Source organism: Vidua chalybeata, chromosome 6 (assembly GCF_026979565.1).
Source record: "Vidua chalybeata isolate OUT-0048 chromosome 6, bVidCha1 merged haplotype, whole genome shotgun sequence".
In the NCBI taxonomy this organism is placed as follows: Eukaryota; Metazoa; Chordata; class Aves; order Passeriformes; family Viduidae; genus Vidua; species Vidua chalybeata.
The window spans coordinates 27,156,481-27,181,657 of NC_071535.1; the positions used below are offsets into that span (position 1 = coordinate 27,156,481).

At 41.2% G+C, this 25,177-nt stretch overlaps 1 protein-coding gene across 1 annotated transcript; it reads right to left on the reverse strand.

Moving 5' to 3' along the window:
• Positions 1-1,277: 1,277 nt before the first annotated feature.
• COCH (cochlin) lies at positions 1,278-21,684 on the reverse strand. The gene is made up of 11 exons (XM_053946662.1): positions 21,483-21,684; positions 21,359-21,403; positions 15,611-15,767; positions 10,994-11,127; positions 9,758-9,823; positions 8,854-8,898; positions 8,619-8,766; positions 7,589-7,692; positions 5,944-6,170; positions 3,720-4,236; positions 1,278-3,058 (listed from the first exon to the last, which is right to left on the reverse strand). The coding sequence occupies exons 1-11, from the start codon at positions 21,505-21,507 to the stop codon at positions 2,883-2,885; spliced, it is 1,644 nt and encodes a 547-aa protein (XP_053802637.1). The 5' UTR covers positions 21,508-21,684; the 3' UTR covers positions 1,278-2,882.
• Positions 21,685-25,177: the final 3,493 nt, after the last annotated feature.

The following is a 25,177-nucleotide window of genomic DNA, read 5'->3' on the forward strand; positions in this document are numbered from 1 at the left end:
GTCCTAACCAAAGCATGGCTGTAGGTTGTAGCTCTTCCTGGAAGTTATCATGGTACAACAAGGGATTTCAATTTATTTAGGACAGCAGATTTGTGAATTTAGATTGCTCTAAGTGGGAAGGATGAGTTTTGAACTGTGTTAACTACTACTTTATGTAAAATTCCAAGCAGCTGCATGGGAGTTACAGTTAAGTACCTAAATCCCTAACCTCAGAGTTTTCTACTCTTTTTCCAAATGAAGGGATCCTGATTTTTTTTATGTTGATGTGATATGTCATCAGGGATTGCAAATCTGAGGCCCCCTGAGTCTGAATACTGTTCAGGGAAATACAGCATAGAAAATCACAAAGTGATTTCAGTTGGAAGGAACCTTTTAAAGATCATATAGTCCAGCCCCTTTACAATGGTTTTCATTAGTCTCACAAGAGAACAGAATTGATGTCCTGCAGGCTGAAATCTTGACTGACGGCCCTAAAGCTGCAGCAGTTTTTCTCACTGGCGTTTGCATAACTGATGGTAGCTGCAGCTCTCTTCACATTCTTGGTACTGCTTGGTCTGGCAGCATAAAACTGAATCCTTGTCTGTGGCTTTACTTACCTTGTTTAACAAACCAGAGCTTCAGCCCATGTCTGCTACCTTCTGCCATGCTGTTCCTCCTTCAAATTTGCCTTCTACTTACAGCACAATCCATATCCCTTCCACCCTGCCTCTGTATCTCACCAGGTCTCAATCCTTTTGTCTGTATCCCACCAATGTTTTTCCCAGATTGAAACTGTGCTCACAAATGCTCGCTGGCACATAAACATTGTATCTTAAAAAAGTATTTTCTATACTCCCTGAGTGTAATAGGAGTGTATGAAAGGTGCAAGTAACATGGCATCACCACTCCTGTGAAATGGAAGTATGTGGAGACTTAGCTCTGCAGCTTTTCGGTGTCCCAGGGATGTAAACCTGCTTTTTGTCTGATGAATGAATGATGTGAGTTAAAGCTGACTATTTCTTTGCAACAGTAAAAGCAAAGTAGGAGAGAAAATGTGATTCTATCAGCCAGCACACAATTTATATTCAGATGATTTAACTAGCATCATAACTAATATGAACAATGACTAAAACTTTGATATTTGTAAAAAGAGTGTACCCTTATTATTTGAGAATGATTTGGAATTTAAGATAATACAGTTAGGAAGCATCACATACAACTTATTCAAGCTAAACTATATGAGGTTCATCATAAAAAGACTTCTGTGTTATGAGATATTAAAACAGACAGCAACAGTCCCAGTTTTCTTGCAATATGTATTTCTATAAAAAGTTTATAAACTAAATTAATTGAATTTTTGCACAAAGTTGATGTAGCATATGAATTTATACAGCAAAAGCTTAATACTCTTACCTATAAACACATAACAAAATTAAGGATAACAATTACTAGAAAAATACAAGGCATCTTTGCCATTTATGTTTAGAGTAATATATAGCCAGTTATAAGTTATTAAAAGTGCACAGCAAAAGCCCAATGAATACAATCCTTTCTGTGTCACTCCATAATTACTAGAAATTTTACAATCGATAGTGGGGGAGAGGAGAAACAGGAAACCCCAGATTGATAGGGAAAGTGCTGTTTTGTTTTCTACTATACATTTTATTTGCAAACCCCTTTTATTTTCTAAAGAATACTTAGAGTATGTTATTCACACCAGGACTCTGGAATAACTTGGAGAATATCACATAATTTTAACCACATGTGTGCATATAAATATATCAGCATTACTAGGTATGTAATCAAATTAAATCCTTTTTCAAGAAAACTATTCTTTCATCTTCAGAAAACCTCACACATCTATAAAGGTGTTTTTACTACCATTATGAAGCTGTTATTCTCTAAACTACTAAATCCAACTTAATGTGTCTGCCTACTCTCTTCTTTTCTGACCATGTAATCTGATATAAATCCATTAGGTTTAGAGGTTTTAGATACCTCTGGACTTGAATTTGAATGCTTTCAGTTCCCACTGTGTGGTCTCATTTAATCTCTTGGCCCAAGATTCCGGTCTCTAACTGTCTGGCCAGTAACAACTGTGTCAAATCAAGACAGTACAAGGCAGCAGACAGGAAATATCCGGTTGTCGGTTATATTTGGAATATCGCTGTTGACTTCAGTGGTGCAGAAAGCAGCAGTAGTAGCTAATATATTAGGATCCAGGTTCTCAAAGAACTACTGTGCCTTAAATACCTTTAAAATTCTGTGCCAACAGAACCAACCAAATAGATCCACAGAAATCTGTGGGTGTAAAATTTGCCAATTTTGATGTAAAATTTGCCAGCCAGATCCAGCAAAACCCCAACTAGTAAAAATAGACTCTTTCAGCTACAATCTGTCATATCTTTTTTTAAGCTGCCTGGCAATAATGGATGTTGCACAACACAAAGTAATTTCAGTGCTCCTGTTATCAGAGAACTCTTTGAAAAGATACAGAATTGTAAGCTACAGAAAGCTTATAGAAGGTAGTACCTTGTATTTAAAGTTCTATTTTTTTTAACTCCTAAGAAGGTATCTAGCAAGTGTCAGAAAAAATATCAGAGCTGTATTATTTCCTCTGAGTATCTGCTATTCTTAAGTGCACAATATGCAAAGCTTTGAACTTCAGGCTGCTACATGCTTGTTGAAAATATTAACTGTTGGCCAAATTCTGCACTTCAGGATCAAGTACAACTTCTAACAAGCTCACAAGAATCTTTGACTGATTAAAGAAACAAAAAGTAGCCCTTCTTCTTCCTCTGTATTATGATAGCATATATAAGAATAAAACATCTGTACTTTAGAGGGACCATTTCAATTTCATGACTTTTAGTTTCAAATAGTAATAGTGAACAGCAGATTTTTTATTGTTTAGAGTCCAAAAAGTCTTTACAGATGCCTCTAATAATATCAGGAACCATCTGCTCCAATCCCGTGAACTCCCTGGTGAAGAAAGTGTGAGATTCTCTTGGTTCAGAAGCCATTTCTTTCAGATCATCCAAAGGTGCCCAGGCAACACCAACAGAGAAGACTGTTATTCCTACAAAAAGGAAATTAAAAAAAGACCATTTTGCCTGTAGATACAAGAAAACCAGCCATTTCTACATTAATGAATCAATGTGGATTTGAAAAGCATGTTTCAACACCTGCAGTCTGTCAAAGATAATTAGATTTTGCCACTAAGTACCAAGAATTAGATTTGTCTCAGGAAAAATCCTGAAGGAAATATGAGGTATCATAAGAGCTAATGTCTGAGTTGTTCTTGTAGTAACACATAGGATTGTAGCAGTTACCATGTCAGTCTTGAAACATAAGTAACACTGTAAAATGATTTTGAAAGTAAGTTTGGTTCCTTTGTGTATACTTAGTGCCTTTACATACTCATACTTCAAGCATCATCAGCCCAGTGAGCTTTTTGACCACAACTGCTTATTCCCTTCCTAGATGATGATGGAGCTACTTGGCTCATTATTCTTACTCTACTGTTTGGGGAAATGAGACTAGGTATATGTTGATCCCTAAGCTGCCATAAGTGCGTCTAGTTATACCTGGCTCTGTATTACTGGTTGCTGGGGTTTTTTTCACCCTAATGGGTGAAAATTCAAAGTATGATACTTTACAAACTTTAAAATCTTAACATTTGCAGTGCTACAGAAATAGGATGGATCAACTTCCACTGCTTTTCAAAATACATAATTTACCTGCTTTTTGTGCAGCTGCAGCAGGTCCTCTAACATCATCATAAGACTGACCATCAGTCAGAACAATGAGGAAATTCTTGTTAGGCCCATCTTTCACTGGCCCAAACACACTCCTGGTTGTGAAAGTAATGGCATCGCCAGTGGCAGTGCCGCCGCTCATGTACTGGATGTTGCGGATGGCCGAGAGGACCTTTTCCTTGGTGACGTAGTCTGTGAAGCTGAACTCGATTCTCTGGTTGTAGGTGAACTGCACAGCTGCCACCTTGGAGCCAATGTCAGAGATCTCAAAAGCTTTTGCCACGTTGCTCACGAACTCAAGCACGAGGCGGAAGTTGGTCTCTCCAATGCTGCTGGAACCGTCTATCAGGAAACCAATGTTGACGGAATTGTAGCAAGTCTTGCTACACAACATCTGCTCATGTGAGCACAGTTTTTGGACAAGAGGTTTTACATATTTGGTAGTACCAAACCAGGTGGGCATTTGGTAAGAGAAGAAGCCATTGTTTCGACAGACAGCCTGTTTGAAAACATAAATGTAATGGGTGAATTCCAACTGAGCAGTTCAATGGATAATACTCAGACAACTATGATTTTTCTTTCAAAAGCAGGTTAGAAATGAAGCCTCATGGTGGGAGCATAGGATGGGGTTTTATGTGCTTATCTTTAAAGAAATTGAAACAGCTGCACTCGAAGTCAATGTAAACTATAGTGCAGCTTATTTTATCCAGTAATAAAGCCAACCCTGCCCCTCAAGCTATGAAAGTTTTCAAATAATTTAGCTTTGTTCGCAAGAAATGCAACAACTGAAAATTGTAATTTTGTTTTGTGTACATGAACGAAGTCATGGTACTAAATAGCCAAAGGATTGAAATTTCTGTATTTTGCGTATACACTGAAAATTAACCTCTGTGTTTTCCCTTTGAACTTGGTAAGACCTTTGGATTTTTAATCTATAATGTGTCACAAACACAGAGAGTTGGGTAGCAGTATAGCTCCAGGTCATTCAGAGTAAAATTTCTTTTCCCCTAGCTTCCATCAGATGCACGTGAAGTACAAGGTAACTGGAAAAGGGGTTAAATTAAAAATCAGCTCTCCAACTAATCCAGCTAAAATCAAAATGTGGAAGGAAGGACAGGCCTCAGCCAGTAAAGGTCATGTCTTTCTGTGCCTGTACAGGCACAGACAGTGATAGTGCAAGGCAAAGAGATCTCCTAAAATAGGAGAGATCTAGAGTAGATATTAGGAGGAAATTCTTTACTGTGAGGATGGTGAGGCACTGGGACAGTTTACTCACAATAGTGGATGCCTCATCCCCAAAAGTGTTCAAGGCCAAGCCTGAGCTAGCTGGTCTATTGGGTGGTGTCCCTGTCCTTGGCAAGGGGGTGGGAGCTACACGACATTTAAGGCCCTTTCCAACCCAAACCACTCTGTGGTGCTTCTCTAAGTGTGTAAGGGTTGGACCTGCCTGCAATACCTCTGGGGTCAGCAGCTAGATATCTCTAGAAGAAGCAGAGCTTCATTCTGTTCATGCCATTTCTGCTGAAATTAGACATCTACAACCTCCCTGTGGAAAATGACTGGTTTTGTCACTGCAGAGTAATTAAAGACCTGCTGATCAGAAAGCTCATGTGGGAGTAGGTGATTGGTGTTTGAATTCCTGCTCCAACTCAAAAGGAACAAGGTCCAAAACTCTGCATGCAAGATCAAAGTCTTGTGCACAGACTTGCTAGGATGTATTTTTCCATATTTTCTGTCCTCTTAATACTGAAAGTAAAGTAAATAATTATCCACAGAGCAGACAAGAAATAAGCACCTCCCTGTCTGCCCTTTCAGGAGAGAGAATGTATCACATCAGCATGTCATTGCTTTGGCACATTTAACCATACCTGAGATAGGGGAATTTCCTGCATGGAGAGTCTTTATGCAATTACAAATTCCAGGAGCTACAACTTGGCCAAACTTCTGAACTGGGAGGACAATGGTACCTTTGTGTGTCTCCTTTAGCAAGGAAAATTCTCCAGTGTTTCTTTAACCTTCCTTCTGCTCATCTTTTAAATCACTTATGAGCAGGGATAATTTAATCAGCTGGTTTGAGAGAATATTTTTATGTCTATACATCTATATGAGTTATTATATATACATATATTATTTCATTAGAATTGTACTGTAAATTCTCCAGAATTATATTCATGACTGAAAACCAAATAATAACATTCTTTCTTACTTTGTCAACAAAACCAATGTCCTGTACCATTCCCAGCTCCTCTGTTGTGGGCTTTGCTACAGACACAATGAACACGTTGACTCCAAATTCTCTGGCCACTATGCCGGCTTCTTCTAGATCATCTGAGGGCCAGCCATCCAGAAACACTACAATGATCTTGGGAATTCCCTTCCGTGCTCCATTTTCCAAAGAGAAGAATTTCTGAGCTGTGTACTTCAAAGCTTTGCCTTGTTTTTAACAGGAAAAGAATATGAAGAAATAATGCAAACAGTGACGGTACATTCTGGGATCAGCTTCCCATCAGGAATTTATGTTGTAACTACAGGACTAAGCCAGTGCAGCATTGAATTGATGCCCCAGGAAATTTGGTAATAATGAAGCTTGGGCAACCTCTAAGTCAAAAACAAGTTACCCCAAATCAACACCCCTCCCCCTCAAAACAAACAAACAAACAAAAAAAAAACCAACAAAAAAAACCACTAAAAAAAAAACCCACAGATAAAGCTGAGGTGGAATTCCCCACGACGTTTTTTTGCTCATGGGTCTAGTTTCCTGCTAGGAAATAGGTATATTAGTACCTGCCAAATGGATTGGAAAGAAGAAAGTTCAGGAGCTACCTAAATTTAGCTTGTGAAATGCAACATCATTAGATGCTTAGTTTCTGTCTGGCTGGTTTTGTCTGTGATAATTAATTTTCTTCAGATTAGCTAGTAGGGACTGAGTTTTGGATTTGTGTGGAAAACTGTGTTGACAATAGAGGGATATTTCTGTTATTGGTGAGCAGCTCTTGCACAGTGCCAAGGCCTTTCCTACCTCTTGTGCCACCCTGCCAGTGAGAAGGCTGGGGGTGCACAGCCAGGACAGCTGGCCCAAAGTGACCACAGGGATATTCCACACCATATAGTGTCATGGCCAGCTGTGGGAAGAAGAATGAAGGAGAGGGAACCTGTGGAGTGTTGGCATGAACTGTTAGGTGAGCTGGAGCCCTGCTTTCCTGGGGATGGCTGAACACCTACTTACCCATGGGACATGGGGAATGAATTCCTTGTTTTGCTGTGCTTATGTGAGTGGCTTTTGATTTCCCTAATAAACTGTCTCTCAAGCTACAAATATTCTCATTTTCCTCTTCCCAATTCTTCCCCCATTCCACTAGGGGAAAGTGAGGCAGCAGCTGCACAGGGCTTGGTTGCTGGCTGGGGCTAAATCATGATGTCTTCTCACCACCACTTACTCCTTACTCCTAGTCTAACTCTTTAATCAGCCAACAAGAAAGAAACACAAAGCCTTTTATGGATTTGTCTCAAAATATCATTCTGTTACTAGTGAAAAGTCAATTATTGTTAAAATGCAGGAAGCATTTAAACAAGTATAAACACTTGTACTCTAATTAAATGTGTAATAAGCATGCCTAACTTCTAGAAATTAAATGTGAGATGTGACAATGTTCGAGTGGAAAATCACTGAACCTGATTAAGGTAAGTGTGGCATCTAAAACACTTCCTGACCTATGTGAATTATAGGAACTTCAACATTTACACACACACATAGATACACACATATGCATGTGTATATATATACACACACACACATATATATAGAAATACATAGAGAAGTAATTTCTGTTTTAGGGGGAATATGAACTCACCTGTATTGGAATTGCCTCCTCTGAAGCCTAATTCCTTTATGGCAAACAAAACTTCTTTTGTAGCAGTAAAGTTTTTCAGATAGAATTCAATTTTTGGATGTTCACTGTGGAAAAATAAAACAGAGTAATAAGGTTCACTTTTCATACTAGCATTAGCAAGCTAAAACACACTTGGAATAGTTTTGCTCATGATAATATATATTCTTCTCTGGATTTTAATACTAAAATGTAAGTATGCTTCTTGCTTAATAAGTCTTGCAATCCTTAGCAAGAGGAATTATCTATCTGAATGGATAAATTAAGGACAGCCTGATTCTCATGCTTATCAAACAGCTGAAAACATTAGGTTGAAAATACATAAAGAAAAAAGATGAACATGCCAGATGTTGAACTAAATGCATCTGTGTAAAGATTGTCTGGTTTTCTACTATTTGTATGACAAACACCTTCCTCATAAAAAATTCCTGCATAATGCAGTTTGAGTTTTTTGATTTGAGAAGTTCAAGGTATGCTAGTTTATGACTAAGAAATTAAAAACTTTAAGTATTCTGTGTCCAGATTTAATTTTTTATTTACAGTAGAAAGCAAAAACAAATGACCAGTTACAATTTGAAAAATATCAGCTGTAATAGTTTATCACTTGGTAAGAGCAGGTTTTTGTTTTGTACATGTACATAGCCATTAGGGACTATTCTCTCACTACAATTTTTAGAAACTGGCATCTCTCTTTTGCAGGGTGTTTCCTGCTGTTCTGTGAAGATGAGATGCAAAGCTACAGCAGAAGGGCTGTGAAAAGTCCAGCTGCTCTCTAGTCAGATATTAGAGACAGAAGATGTTCAAATTTGTCATGTCCTCTCACATGCACATCTCAGCATAGCACAGAGCAAACAGTGCTACAGCTCAAGAGTTTCTTTCCCTTGCTATTCATCAGCCATTATTGAGCGATATTGTTCTGCAAAAGGAGAAGTGATCCGTTAATTGATTTCTCTTATCAATTACTCCATTATATGCTGTGTAGATCTGTTCTTACCTGGCCTGTACAACTCCAACATGAGGCCCTTCTGTTCCAATTCCCAACATTACAGCTACTTTTCCAACAAAGTTTTTCTGCAAGTTAAACCTACGTTGGCCAATGTTGTAGCTTCCATCAATGAGAAATGCAATATCAGCTTTACAGTCTGCAAACATCCAAAATAATTATACTTATTAACACCAAATAAATGTTAGGATTCTGCTTTGCAAGAGTTAAATCTGTGTGTTCTTACCTTTGTTTCCAGCCTTTTTATCAAGAGTCTTCTTAGGCCTTTTACCTTTGGTGAAAAAAACAGCATGGATCACTTAAGAACAAGAAGATGAATGGACTGAAGTAAAACAGAAATAGCTCCAACTCCAAAAATTACAGTGCAATCTATCTGCAGTAGGAATTGTCAATCAGTTTAATAATTAAACTTGTGCTACTACTGCTTTGCTCCTTGGAGAATATTCTTTTTCAAATTAAACAGCTTAACCGTCCTTTCTACACCTGCCTGACTGATTACTGAGTTGTACAAAGCCAGGTGCATTCTGCACCTCACCTTCCCAAGTGCTACTGTTTCTCAGTTAGCAGCTCCGCTGTACAATGGACTTTTAATGGTTTGGAAGCAAACCATGACTTAAACTGTAAACCAGGTGGTCTATTCACAAGCAACATCTAAGTCCAGTATTTATACTGCACTAACCTTCATAAAAAGGGTTTAATGCAGCATTTTCTGTGGTGAAATTCACATAACAACTAAATTTCTGCTATGCATGTCCTGACAGCACTCAGCTGTTCAGCAGTTCTGTCAGAGGGAATGCATTAACTCTGTCTTCCCCATTGCTTAAAGAGAATGAACATTGCATGAGCTCATGAACTCTTACCTTCCTCTGTGTTATCTCTATTACTTTTCAAAAATCATTCCATTTTTTTTTTAATTTGCATGAACATCAGTGAGATCAGAATCAATCTGCAAGATTACATATGATTCCTCTTTTTTTCTGGTGAAAGATACACTGCAAAACCAGGTACTGCATCTGTTTTTTTTCTTCAAAAATAAATGAGTCTCATGAAACATGTTCTCTTAGCCAGGGGCTTGCACACTGCAGTGCATCCCATCTCGAGGGGCTTCCCTTGCTGCGGACACCACGTACCTGTAGAAGGACGGGCTGTTGACACCGATCGCCCAACTGCTTCAAGAGCTGCTTTCTTGGTACCTGCTAAAATAAGAATACTTCTACTGGATTTCAGTGTATTTATATGAAGTTACAAGTGCTTGAAGAATTACTGTACTTTCTTTGTCATCTGCCATTACCTACTCTGGGAGTAGGACACGAGCCTAGACAAACCTTTGGTGTAATCCAGTGTTGCAGTCCTGGTTTTAGAGGTAATTAATTTCTGCATTTGAAACAACAGCTGCTGATGAGTAATTATAGCATATATATCTGATAAGAGGTTTTGAGCTGTAGTAGCCATTATTTCCAGCAGATAAAGAGAGGACTTGTTCTGGAGAACTGGATTTCACCTTCACCCTCGCCAAAAGCACCTTAATTCCAAGTTCTTAACTAGCAACTCTCAATGAGCACTATACAAGGAATACTAGTATCTTAGAGATAGTAGGCTGAATTTTAGCTTGTAAACAGTAAGAGCACATTACAGAGATCTGCTTCACAAATTTTCTATACTAGCAAACACACACTTCAATATTTTTGAAATTACAACAACATACACAACCAATATGTTTCTGCAGATGATTTTATGAAGGTGATTTAGCCTCATCTGTGTGGCAAAGCATGACAACTGGTTTGCAATTAGGCAATTAAAAATTAACAACTACCTCAACAATGGGGACAAACTTCTGGACAAAACCACTACATTGCACTGTAGCTTAATTACCACATTACATGTAAGTTGATGTTATTACTGTTTTTGGAGGGTCAGTTTTGTCTTTACATGGAACGCTGAGCAAGGTATTTGAAGGGCCTGACAAAGTGCTGTTGCCTGCACAAAAGCAGGCAGAGGGAGAGAAGGGATAAAACTAAATGGCTGGAAGTGGCAGGAGGACTGGACTGCAGTGGCAGGATTGAAGCACTGACTTTGATCAGCTTAAACTGTCATGGAACTGTCAGCTGGCTGCTATCATGTCATCATATTCTAAATAACTGACCTGTCTTTATGTATCAGCTTCTGTTACAGACTAGCTACTCTAGCTGGAATAGTTTCCCTTTAGGTAAAAGAGGAAAAACTGAGTTAAAATAATGAATTAGAAGTGAAAACTTCTGCTGCTAAACAACACTTTCTTTATGCATACAGAAACACTGAGGAAGTGTCCCACAGTTCTGCCAGAGCTTCAAATATCGTTTGCAAAACAGTAAGTGTGATCCACCTACCAGTCACTGAGAAAGATGAAGCCCATCTAGAGAGCACCTGAGACTGGATCCCATTGGCATTTACAGCAGGGTAGCTTTCCTGTCCTGGGAGAGTCTGTACCCTTACAGCTCCTCCTGTGTTGGTAATCACCCCACTAAGGTCAAAAAAGAGTTGGTATAAATCAGACATTTTAGTCATAAGAAAATGCAATACAGGTAACACCATCATTAGAATTTTTGTCACCAGCCCTCTCAGAAAGATTTAATAGAGGCAGGCAGTTGTGTTCAGGCTAGAACAACCTGTAAATTGCTGAAAAGAGTTTAGAAGAAATTATTCTACAGAGTATAATGCAGATTTATTTTTAAAAGTCTGAAGAGCCTAAAATTCTGGCATTTAGACTAATGCCGAACAGTGATGCTTCCATCAGGCCGTATCAATTCCTAAATGACAATAAGAAGCATCAAAACTGTCAGATTTCTTTTTATGTGAAAGAGAGAATAACTGAAAGAACAGTTATTATTTTAGAGGCCAAAAGTCAAAGTTGAACTTCTCTAAGATGGAGCAAAACTTGATGCCTTGTAGTACGTGGGCAGGTACAGCTCAGTGGGAGACAAGCAATCATTTCATGACTATTTAAACACAGCAATGTGTGCCTTTGTGTTTACTTTTTGATTCTGTTTGGCTTCCTGTTTGAAAAGACAATCTGGCCTAATCTGGTTTAACATATTGTGAAAATAGAATAATCAAAACCAGAGTTTAGAAAACTTTACATATGTTTCTGATAATATGAGATCTGGGTATCTGTGGCAAAGGCAACTTCCACATAAAAGTCTATTTGGAACAGTGTTAAAAGGCATTCATTCTTCATGGATGTGACTTGCATTTCTAAATGGAACCATGATTATATATATTTAATTCTTTAGTTTCAAAATATACAGGTATAGTCTAATCTAGGAATACTTTATAGAGTATATAGACAAAGAAGCTTTAGTAAGATTACCCTAAATTAATTTAAAATCAGATTATAAAGTTAGCAAATACAAACAGCACTTCATAGTTCTTAAAAAAAAACAGTGAGATAAAAATCAGATGAGAGCCATTAACTGGTTAGTTTTAAATGACAGGAAAATTCAGTAAGTTAAAATTATCTTTGAGAAAAATGACACATAAATGTACTTAGAATATTTCAGTCTACTTAGAATATAAATTTCCTCTCCAGTACCTGGTTCTCTTAGGCATTCAAGCCTTCACTAGTGTCTCAGTCTTAATGGATAAGGAAATGTATCAAATAGAATGTGATTAATTGGAACAGTTTCTATTTTAAGTTTGCACTTGCAATTTTAGTGAAAAGACTTTGGGCTTACATCAGCAAACCTGATCCATGCCCATGTTAGCTCCTAAGAAGAGCTCAGTATCTCCCACTTTCTTGGCTGTGGACTCACAACTTTGAGTGCTGAACTGAACTCAAGAAAAACATTCAGATGTAAAACTCAGCCTAAGAAGCATTCCTGGAAACAACAATTTAAGCTTATTATAGGCATAATTTGATCAATGTTTTCTACATAATTCCATTTTATTTATTGGTCTTTACATTTTCATTGCAACAATATTAATTAATTAATTAAACTTCATTGAAAATTCTAGAGGAAAAATAATAATCTACCTAGTCTCCACTAGGAGAATTCAGAAGCTTTACAGTGAAGATGGAGTAGATTTATTTGCGCCTTATCTACTTGTTAAAAATGCATTCTGTATTTGAACACAGGTCGAAGTTCCACGCTGCCTTCTGAAGATACACACTTTCCATATAACAGCTCTGCTATTTTTAATGCAAGTGGGGGCTGATATTAGACGTGAATGTAACATGACCTGTAACCTTATGAAAGTTATTCCTTCTTTCTTGCCATTTTGTTCTGTAGGAGAATTAACAGTTTAAGGCCATCTTTTACAATCTGATCGGTTTTACCTGGGATGTTTCTTCAGGTAGGCCTACTCAGAGTGCATGTTTACACCTGCTGACATGGAACAAACCATATATTGCCAGTTTATCTTTGTATTTTGAAACAGATTGGCAAATTCCTTTCTGCAATGATTTATGTTTGATTTTAAAGAAAGATTCATCCTGTGTGGGTCTGCAATGGTTTTTAAAGAGTGAAGAAGTGCCTCTGCATTCCTCAGAATGACTTATGTCACTGCAATCTGCTTTGCTTTTCACTGCTGTGCTTTATTCCTGTGTGACTGACTTGCATACCATGGCTGTTTTGATTAAACTGGAGCTCAGCAGATTTTCCAGGAACAGCTTTCACTTTGCCACTCATTATGTTATATGCTGCTGCCAGTGCTGCTTAACAGGGGCTTTATGTAAAAGATGTCAGTCCATTCTCTTGCTTAGCTTGTTAATAACAACCTGTAATTTATACCTAAATGGTATTTTTCACTCAAAAATGGACACAAACAGAAAAGCAGATACACAAGGCAAGAATCCTGTGCCTCAGTGCACAACAGCTTGTGAAAGAAAGTGTACCAGCCAAGGACAGCAGAGAGGTCTTATAAAATATAGGAATTTCAGCTAAAACATACTTAAAAATCTGAACTGAATCAAGATAAATCACCACATTAAATGCAAAGTTCTTAAGATAGCTGTGCACTTCCTCAGTGTGCAAGAACTGTTTATTTGCACTATTGGAGAAAGAGATACAGGATGTTGCTGAATGTTGAATGAATTTTTCAAGAGGTCCACACATCAGATCTGATGCCTAGACCACAAAAAGAGTCTTCTGGCCATGGGAGGTGAGCCTTACAGATGTATCTGCGGTCAGTTTATCCTCAGGGACTTTAGGCAAGACAGCTGAATTGCCTGAATTCCCATCTTTCCTTCCTACTATCACCATCTGCAAACTCCTTCCAAATAATCAGCCTTTCTCCATCACCCCAAGAATTATCCTCCTCGTCTCCAAACTGGTGTCCTGCTGCTGCCTGATTGCCATCAATCACCGATACGGAGCCGCTCAGCATTTCATGCCAGCACCCTCTGGACCCCTAAGCTGAGTTCTTTCATTCTTCCTTTCTTTCTCTGCACCCCTACTGCTTTTGGCAGGAAAGAAGTTCAACAGCAGAAGCAAGCACAATACCAAAGTTTCCCAGGGATCTACAGCTGCTCAGAAATCCCTTTGGCCAGACAATCTTTTTGTCAATATTCTTTTAGCAAACTCTGGGGCAGCTCAGCCTTTTGTGTTTATGGGCACTCTGTGCCCAGCTTGGTAATACCATGATATGCTTTTGTTAGACTTGAGTTCTGAGACCCCAGTGCTTAATGGGGACCTTTGACAAGTTAGGAAGAAAAAATTTACATGCCTATTTAACATCTAACTACCACAATGGGCTAGGTCTCCATTTAGTGGAATTGGCACTGGAACAGAACTGCACAAGGAAGAAGAATTGGATTAATCCAATTAATCACTCAGTGGTAGATTTAACTCAATTCTTCGTGCCTACATAGTGTCAGCCTGGTAGGAGGTTCTCCATTCTTCCCTCTACCAATAAATCTTTTATCCTTCTGCCCAGAAAAAGAATAATATTAAATAAATATTTTGTTTCCTGAGAGTAATTACACATAAAATGAGAGAAAAAACCCAATATAACAAGCTAAAACAGGCAGAAAGATTATTCATCTGTAGTACACAGAATTATTTATAGTTGAATTCTGCTAAATTATTTTCATGTATTATATAGTATTTTCTTGCATTAATAACTGCCTCAAAATAATGGAGCTACTCATAGGACTAAGCATTATTTGATTTATATAAAATTAAGGAATCCAGCCTCAGTGTAGACCCAGCATGAAAACTGAAGTGCATATGGAAGGGGGAAGAGACCCATGCTCACACAACCATTTTCAGTTTAAGAAACTAAAGGAGCCCTGCTCCAACAACTGATGTTTCCTGAAATGTTGGGTGGGTGTTTGACACATGATGGGTGACACAGGGCCAGGACCCAACAGTGCTAGAAGTACAGAGCTATCTGCACACACCAGGCAGTGAAATGGAGGGTACACCTGGTTTGAAAATTAGTTCAGTTATTTGGAAAAAATTTACAAAGTTTTCAAAGCACAGATCTCCTTATGTCACAATAATGGCAAACTCTGATCACCAGTTGGGAATGTCTTCTTGAAGTTTCTTTCATGCCAATGTGGATTTTAGACATTGCAACACAGGGCAAGAAGGAGCAAGTATTTTCTATTTTTTTGTTGGATTTTGCAGCGTGCACTGAAATTAGCTGAGAACTAAACAGCTATTGTCTCTCCTCCATGCATCAATCCTTTTTTTGCCAGGACTAGTTATGGCTGTTAACAGTTGCAGCAAAGCTACCAAAACATTCTCATGCAGCAAATTCTGTTCTGAGTATGAAAGGCCAGCAGAACTAATAGCCCCCAATGTAAAGGCAGTCTTCAAAAACAGCAGTTCTCCTAAACAGGTAATTTTTCACCTTTGGTCTGCTTTTTCAAAACACCTTACTACAGTCTACCACATTCAAAGACTCAAACAAGATTATGATGGCATCAAAAGGCTAAGATTTGTAAGTGTGGCAGAGACTACATAAACTCACTTAGCACATGGATTAGCAATGATCTGACTTACCTGTGTATGGCAGCTCCACAGACACTCGAAAGAGAGGCATAAACTCCATCCCCAAAGACATAAAATTGCCACAGAGGACAGTTTGCTGGGCAAAGGACATCTTCTGTCCCCTTTCTAAGGTCAAGTCCTCTTGTAAAGCACGTGATAGCAGTAGATGCTAAAGAGAAAAGAAGAACTTTCGACCTGAAAATCTTAAGGGTTTGTTGTTGGGAGATTTTTTTTTTAAATGTCTCTACAGTTTACAAGTTTAAAGCAATATCTGAATTTGAAATTAGGTACAATGCCTATAAAGATGTCTTTGGAGCTTACAAATATACAGTTATGACAAGGAAGCACACACTTCAAAATTCAAAACACTTCAAAAACGTGGCAGGAAAAAACTCCCATGAACAAACAACATTAAAATAATATCAAGGAACGTTACACAAGGAAAAGTAATCCATATCTGTAAATTTACTACAGAGACAGAAGGGCAAGGGGAAAACCTTTGAGGGCTGACAGACCACAGATGCAGGTGGCAGTTTCCAAGGAAGAAACTAAATCACTCTGGCATCCCCACAGAAATCTCCAGCCATGAGACACCTATGAGTCACATGGGAAATTCTGAATCTTCTCTCCAGTGGTATTCATGAAGCAGGTTGACAGCAGCATTTCCCTTAGCCTCTTGTAATAAATCCTACTGAGGCCAGTGTTAAACAAAAAAAGGAACACACATCTCGCTGCTCCAGTAATAGAGTAGCATCTAGAACATTGGTATTAAGTCATTACAGTGACATTTACATCATTATCAATGTGCAAATTCATACAAAAAGTGATACAAAAATTATTTACTCAGCTGAGGCACATGCATTTTTTTTATGTAGAACTCTGCCTTTTTTCAAAAGTTGCTCTCCAGGTTGTCATCATTAAGCTTTCACTATGCTTGCCTGAGTACAGTGAAGGCATGCAGACAGATTAACATCAATACACAATTTCACTTGGCAAACTGGTGCTTTTTCTTCCGAAAACATAGAGGTCTTTATCTTGCATGGTCGCTACATCCTCCTACTACACAAGATAGCACAGTCCCCTGCTCTGTTGCACAGCAAATTAGAGATTTGGCTTAGATCATTATCAGTTCAGCAGCACAAGTCCAACCCATGCCTGGCTGTTTATTCTGAACTTCCTAAGGCACCTAGAAGGTGCAAGAACCTTTTCTAAATGCACCTGAAATGCTACCTTTGCACAGTGTTAAGATGAAAGCTGGCAGAGGCTGGCTAAGGTATCAGTGCATGCACCACAGCATTATATGCCAAGGACTGTATGTTTCAGGGATCAGTGATCTGTCTCTCACCTGTTTTTCTGCCCACTATTTTCATTCTTACTCTGGGGTGTTTCCTATCCCAAAAATATGCTGTCTATAAATAAAAGCACTTGGAGCATATGCTGTTCTTCATCAGGGGATGGAAAATAGATGATACCTTCAGCTTATCATTTAGAGGTGAAAAGCAGAACAGCTACAGCCAGAAATGCAGAGGGAAGCACATCTGTTCATTCTGACTGCATAAATTGAACACACATATTCATCAACTATGTGTGCAATTTTACTCATAATTATATACAACAGTCATTAATGCTATACTGAAACAATGTTAAACTACCTAATCACATCTTCCTGAAAAATCATTGCTGCTATTTGTTAGCACAAATACGGGACTTGCATATGCTGAATCTGCCTATATAGTCCAGAGTAAGAAGAAAAGAAAGCAGTAAGCACCTCTTTATTTTTTCCCCTTCTCAAGATAATTAACATTGCCTACCTAGCAAGAACTCAAGTGATTTAATCTGATTCTCAAGTATTCTAAGAAATAATAAAGTTCCTTTCAGGACTTAGTCTTATCTACTCACATCCTAGCCATGCTTAGTCATATTTAATTTCCTTAAAAACAAAAGATGGGAAAATCAAATAGAATCAGGGCTTATACCTAGAAGCTCCATAATTTCATTGTCAAAACTGCTATATTATTGGTATGCTAAAAGAAGCTGATTTACTTTCCTCTTTGAGTCCCCTAATCCTTTGATGGAAGTTCTACAAGCATGTTTGCTAATTAATGGGCACTGAACAAGTAGTATCCACGAAATGACACCCAGCAAGACCATCACAATCACACAGCAGCTGGAAGACTGGAAATCCTTGGAGGAGTAATTGCAATAAGCGCCACTGGTAATCTCAGCTCTCACAGCACTGCTTGTGCCTCTCACCCTGCAATATTTTTCCAGCCTTCAAAAGTGCAAGACACCACAGGAAGTTTTAACTCCTGTAGTTTCTAATGTAATGTACTTGACTGAATTCCTTGGCTGGCTGTGCATACAAAGACAATAATTAGATGTGTCTAGTTAACAAACCCTGTATCGCCTGGAGATCTGTATTTCCCTCATCACCAGGTACTTACTAATTACTGTCATGTGGCAGGCTTTTGCATAGCACAGAAGTTGGGGGGAAAAAAATAATCTGTGTTTTCCCTGGCAATCAAAACACAGAAATCCACTGTAGTCCAGCCACAGGATTTTTCTGTACTAGCAGCCTAAAGATTGTCATGATCCTTGTCTCAGGCTTCCAAGGGAAGGGTGCATGTTGCTGCTGTGTGAACTGGAAAGCTGGCATGCTGGAGCTAGGGGATTTAGCAGTTTATACCTCAGCTGGATCAGCACTGAGGTAAAAACACACACTTTGAGGAAAATGATGTTGTTAATTAAAACCAACAATTTAATTTTAGTTTTTTCTGTAGGTAGATACAGTTTTGTCTAAGCCATAACTCTAAAACAGAGACAAACATTAGAAGTGTTTGGTGGAGTATCAAAATGAAAGCTACTTTTTTGTTGACTATCAAAATTAAGACTTATGATATCAGCTCTGCAGTGGTTTTTGTTCTTCCCTGTTTGTTAATGCATCATCAGCTATCTATCCCATAAAACTTCAATGATTTTGTTGCAAACATGAAAATGTATTAATGAGGTCAGAATACTAGAATATATAAAATTGTTCTTTGACAGCTTACATACTCATCAGTCTCATAAATTTCATATATGATATTACTATTGAAATTGAAGAAGCGCTCGTTTTTGTTAGCCTATCCAAGATACTTCAACATGCAAAAACTGCCAAAGAGCTGTATCTATATATGAAGTAACTGAGATAAAACCCGTATGTTTTAATCGCTGTAATTGAAGAACACAAGAGCAGTAGCAGTGGAGGCATTTCTTTCAATACTTATGTGATGCAATACTCTAAATCCAAGTGTTTTGGAAGAAATAAATATAAGCTTACAATTTACAGGACAGGATTCAGTTCTAGACTCCAGCCATTCTGGACTCTGGTGAAGATGTGAGACCTGTGCTCTGCTACATTCAGTTAGGCCTTTAGAACCACAATAAAGCAACTATCACTCCATCCTGTCAAGACACACACCCTTAAAGCTTCACAGAAACACACTACATCAGAGTTCCCTACAAAAGTGTGGTACAAAGAAAAGAAACCATAATTCTTCCTGATTTAGGCCATATTTAAGGGTAGGGATGAATGTCTTCCATCATTGTTCACCTAAAAAAAAGGAAAAAAAAAAGCAGACTCACTTATCTCTTAAAACAGCCATGTTTTCAATCATTCAATCAATTTCCATCTTTTTCGTGCTTCTTCCCATGTGCTCTGATTTTGCCATGAACAGCTGCCTCTTATGTCAATCTATCAAAGTTCTGACTTAATTTTTAGCGGGAGCCACTGCTTTAAATTACTGTAGGGAAATAAAACCCATAAGCAAAATCTCATCTTTTCTAACCTTGAAGCTTCCATGTGTTGCTTTGGGAAAACAGTTTGTTTATGCAAAGTAAAAAAGAAATCCTATGTACATTATTACAAAATTAAAAATAGGGGTTCCTACATGAAAAATAGCTTTATGAGTTGTAATATAGAGAAGTATGTGCCTATTATGTTTCCTGTTCTTTTAGTATTTAGTATTTTTTTTAATAGAAAGATTTTAGGTCCTTTTTTACTTTGAGACTTCAAACAAGCCTGCTTTTTCTATCTAATGCAAGGAGTATCAGTTGGATACTCCTTGCAACAGCTGGAAAAAACAAAGGACACATTAGTAAACCAACACTTCATATTTGGAAAACGTGTTTACAGATTGCATACTAATTGATGTAAATCTTTAGTACATATCCTGATCTGGACAGGGGTAATGGGATTTAGAGAAACATGGTCAGGGCTATATCATTCATTTCAATCTGAGACCTACCCTTTTCTCACCAACGTAAGGCTACTTGCCATCACATGGCAGCATTCACCCACCCGCACAGCCTTGTGTGTGGCAACCAGAGCTGCTGACTTGGCAGCATTTGTATCCATTCCAGTGGGAGTATAAAGAAAGTTTTGAGATGCTCCAAGATCTCCACAAACATTATGAACCTAAATACAGCAGATTCTTGAGGAAATTAATGCTCTTTCATTTCTTTGTACAACAGAATTTAGGCACTTTTATAAATGCAAGTTTCTAGTTCAGTAACCAAATGCTGCTGAATTTAGGCTCAGAATAATGGTAAGAGGCAATATCTTACAAAAACTGTTCACATTATTGATATTTTAGCTGGTTCCAGATACCTTCAGGTTACAGTGGCTTCTCCAGCCCTGAAGGAAGCATCCCAGAAAATATTCATTTTTTTCCTGCCAGACTGTCAGCACTTCCTCTATAACGCACCTGCAAAGTAAAAAAGGGAAAGGAAATAGGGGGTTAGACTAGGTTTTCCATTGCTGTGCATTTTTTTCCTTTTTTAGCCATACCAATTATGTCACAGATAGCTTTTATCAGTTTAGCACAAAAGAATTTTCCAAATCTTTGATTCAACACAAAATGAGCAGCAAATCCTGACTCCCAATAACTGTGAAATTGTTATCAACCATTCAGAAAAGCTTGGGGTTACTCACCTTCTGCAGGCCAGGCCTGCATCTGGAAACATGTTCTTCTGGAGGCTCTTATCCTCCTTTGGTGAAAGGTTCCACTGAAAGGGGCAGACAAACTGCTTGCGTCCTTCTGTCACATATTTCTCCAACTGCTTCCCGTGGCTCCTGGTTCCCATGGATTTATTCTGGTTCTAGGAGAGCCTGCTCTCCAGCAGCAAGGATGCAGTCCAACACAGGATGGTACAACAGGAAATCCCTGCCATAGCCTGCTAGGCATTCTAAGCATGTTCTTTTGCTTTCCAGGTTGAAATAACGGCAGGGCAACTTTAAAATGCTTTTAATCAATTCCATGGTCTAAAATATGCCAGAGATGCTCAAATTGCCAAGAACTGTACGAGTGCCTTTATAACACACACAAACACTCCCACTCACCCTTGCTACTGGCACTCCCCTCCATGGGGACACTTCTCACCACGGCGCTGCTTCAGCTCGTGCCAGCAAGGAGTTTTCACCCCCGTCTGGAAGCGTTCCCAGACATGCTCCGTGCCCCTCTGCAGTTTCCCACTGGCCGGCTCCACGCACCCTTCCCGGCGGCGGTGGCCCCGCGGCCCGTCCGCACCTGGCGTGGGCTCCCCGCGCATCCCGGCGAGAGGCGGCCGCAACCGGGCGCGCCGGGGAAGGGCCGAGCCGGTACCCGCGGCCAAGCGCTCCCCGGGCGCTGCCACCTCCCGGCGGGGCGGGGCAGGCCGGGCAGAGACGCTCCGAGGGAGAAATCCCCACGAGATGTGGAGGGGGAACAGCGGCCAACTCACCCGAGCCGTCGCTGCCGCGAACCGGGCCGGAGAGCAGGAAGGCGCCTGCGAACAGACAGGGAGTGGATCGGGGCGCTGCTCCGCGCCCGGCCCGCCGGCCCCCGCCGCTCCCCGCGGTACCCACCGAGGAGCAGGACCGAGAGCCACATGGCGGCGGGGCGCGCCCGCACCGCGGGGCAGCCCAGAGCTGAGCCCAGGAGAGCGGCGGAGAGCGGCGTGCCGGCCGGGTCACCGCACCGTGCCCTGCGCGCTGCCCCGCACCTCCGCCGAGACGAACAGCCCACGGCAGCCACTGCTCCCGCTTTAAACCTCCGGCGGGCGCATGAGCACTGGGGCGGGCGGAGGGAAGGAGGGCGCGGGCACGGGGCTGGGCAGCTCCGCCGCTGGGCCCGGCAGGTGCTGCCGTCCCTCCCCCGCCGCGCCCCCCGCCGGCTTCTTCCGCCGGGAGCGGCGGCCCAGCGCTGCCCTGAGCAGTCGGCTGCATCAATTCGCCTCCCTGCTCGGTAACTCGCCCGCTCCGGACGGGCAGTGGCGGTGTGAGGACGTTCCCGTGCCCGGCGAAGCGCCTTTGCGGTTTGCCTTCCCGCCCCTGTCCGCGCACCCCTGGATGTCCCCTCCAGCCACGGTTCTCTGACACCTCATGGCAGGTGTTTTTACTCCAGATGTCTTGGGAAATGCGAGCGAGGTGTTAGCTACGTCGCCGCAACCTCTGCCCCTTGCTCGAAATTGAGGGAAGGGACAGAGCTGTCACGGGTGCTGCGAGGTGCGGCGAGGGGCTGCCGAGCTCGTCCCGCCCGCCCCGGGCCCGCCGGCCGCAGCCGCCGCCGTGCGAGGGCCTCACCTGGTCCCGCTGGGCGCTGCAGCGGGGAGAAATCAGCACCTAACTGAATCATTCGAAGAGATGGAAATACCCGAACCGGCGTTTCGGGTATCCTGTTTGGTCTAAAGCATTATCGCAAATACTGCAGGTGCCTGCCTTTCATTTAAGTAAAACTTTGCTTAAATTAAATTAAAAGGAAAAAAAAAAAAAAAAAAGCAGCAAAACCAAAACAACCACCCCCCTAAAAACCAACCAACCAACGGAAAACCAAACTAATCAAGCCAAGCCCCCCACTTTACAGCCCGAGCCGTTTCCACAGCTGAATGCACACACGCACGTGTGCTGGGAAGTACCGGCTGGCGCTGATGTGCACGGGACAGGTCACTTGGGAATCGTGGGCAGAGGGCAGAAGTGCGTGTATTTTAACGAATGCCATAAAATTTGACTTCTGCTTCGGATAGCTGTTCCCGAAATTAACTTTTAAATATAACTAAGCCTTCAGACTTCATCGGAATTAGGATTTGCTGGGGCAGAAAATTAAGTGCGGGCGGGTGCTGAAGCCAGCCCTGAGAGCGGCCGGCTTTGGGAGACAGCTGCTCAGGGCAACTCGCTTTAGGGCTTTTTTTTTAATTTTTTTTTTTTTTTTTTTCTTAAGGTCGCATAAAAATGCCCTTTGTGAAATATCTCTTCGTATGGTTGAAAATAAATATATTTGAGAACTCTGCAATCCGTTCAGAGATATGTGGCCCTTAAAAGCAAAATAGGAAGCATGACCGGGTAAGTTACTAGTAACTTATTGCTTTTCCGGAGTTTAATTCAAGCAAAGCACAGAACTGGTGAGAACATGATACCCCTTTCCCCCACAGCTTTGATCGTCCTAGCAACACATTTTTGTGCTTCCCACACAGGATAAAGGTGGCGATGCTTTCCTCATGACAGAGTCTTCTTCTGCGGGAGCATCTCAAATGCAAAATTATGCAAAGCGGATGATGCAGATGTCAGGAACTTCTGCTGGCGTTTCTCTCAGCTTCTCAGGATCCCGAGATCTTGTCAAGAAATTCCTGCTCGTCAGCAGGTTCCTTCCACAGCAAGAGGTGCCCTCGAGCGGATCGGTCACATTTCGCCTCCGTGACAAAGGCCGCCAAAAGGTGTGTCCCTGAGCTCTCCTCCCGTGCGGGGTCTCCCGCAAGTGCAGTCTACTCGGCACAATTTTTGTGGCGACCCTCGGTCTCATTTCCTTAGAGCTGAGGTATTTAAGAGAGAAGGGACATTTGCTCAATTTTTATTTTTAAAGATAAAATCTATGCAGCCAAAGGGCGCGCAGGGGGCGATGGCAGCCGTGGGGCGTCCCACCTCCCTGCAAGCGGAGGGGGCGATCCCCGCTCCCTCCCCGGTGCCCGCCCCGCGGCTCCCGCCGCCACTGCCCCCGCCAGCCCCGCTCCAGCCGGGCGTACGGAGGCGACACGAAAGCGGAGCTCAAAGCCGGCCGGGGCGGAGGAGATGGTGTTGGCTAATCCTGGGCTAATGTTTCAACTTCTCTGGTGGCGAGAGCAAATTGCTCCGCAGAAACTTTTGTCACACGGGCTGGCGTGTTTGCCGCAGTGAAATGTCCCGGGAATACCTTCCTCAGGAGGTCGAGGGACAGGCAGGAAGAACAGGGAGAGGCATCCCATTTATGCCGGGAAATACGGGAAATGCCTGAACCGAGGGAGACTGGCTGCCCTGTCACACAGCCCCACAGAAACCTCTCTGTCCTTTGTGTGAAGAAAGGCTTTGTGCAAAGATCAAAAAGGACAGAAGAAAGCACTAATTAAATTTTAAGCCCTATATTCCACTTGGGTAGGAAGGACCCTTCCTGTGCCTTGCAGTCTGCTCTCTGGGAAAATACATTCACCCATCTCATTGCAGTCCTCCGTTACCTCCTTTCTACATTTGTATTTCCTCTAATTACCTTCGTTTTCTGGAGGTTTGTGTTTCTGGCTTGTCCCTGCATTCCTTTCAAACCTATAATGCTTTCCTTTACACCTTCCTCACAAAGGCTACTTAAATCATCCTCCAAACTGTTTGGCATTGACTTGTGCATGTCACCTTCAATTTTACATTCAAGAGGTTCTGAGCTGTGCTTGAATTTTTTTGTTTGAAACCATGCTGTCTTGGGAAAGGCATTAAGGAGTTGCCAGGAATGCTGGTATGAGACAGGCAAACTGATGCCAGGCTGATGGAGCACACACATGTGCCTGGTGCTGGGTAGCCATCTGTAGCAAGGCTATTTGATGCCTTAGATGATTTGAAGGGACTTCAGAGGGGTACATGCAAGCGTTGCATTGCCTGAGGACACAGTCCTCTTCCTGACATGGGGCTCAATTTGTTAATTCACACCATCACCTCAGTTAGGCTCCTTTATGAAACATTAGGTTTTGTTTTGTTCCTAAATGACTGTCTTGCTAGTAAAACAAACAGAATCATATCCCCTTAGGAAAAACATGTTGAATAAATAAAAACATTCTAGCCAGAAGAAGGAAGCAAATGATTGTGAAAGCAGCACCTAAAGCAAAGACTGTAACATGGGATTTTTTGATACCCTCTGTGCTGGGTGGCAGGGGAACGCTTGTTTAAGTAAATATAATGCATGCATTCAGATATATAGTATTAAGCATTGGAGCTCTACCACTGTTCCTGTCCCACTGCTGAAATGCTTCTTGGCAGCCCTTTGTCCCCCAGCACCTGCTGTGCTCCCAGCACAGGGGTTTCTCCAGCCTGGAATCAACGCTGCCTTCTTCCTTTGGAGGCAGAGAGTGCTCACACGCACGGACAGGCACCAGACCAGGGTAGATAGCCAAGGCCTTTGGGGACACCTCAGCAGGGGCTACAGGGACAGCAGGCACCTTGCCTGGCATTGCAGAGCCTGGAGTACTTTCCAGGAAGGCTTTTCTGGAGTGGGCTCTTTACCACAGCCAGAAGCAGTCTGAGCACTGAGGAAGATGGGTGCCTGCATGCAG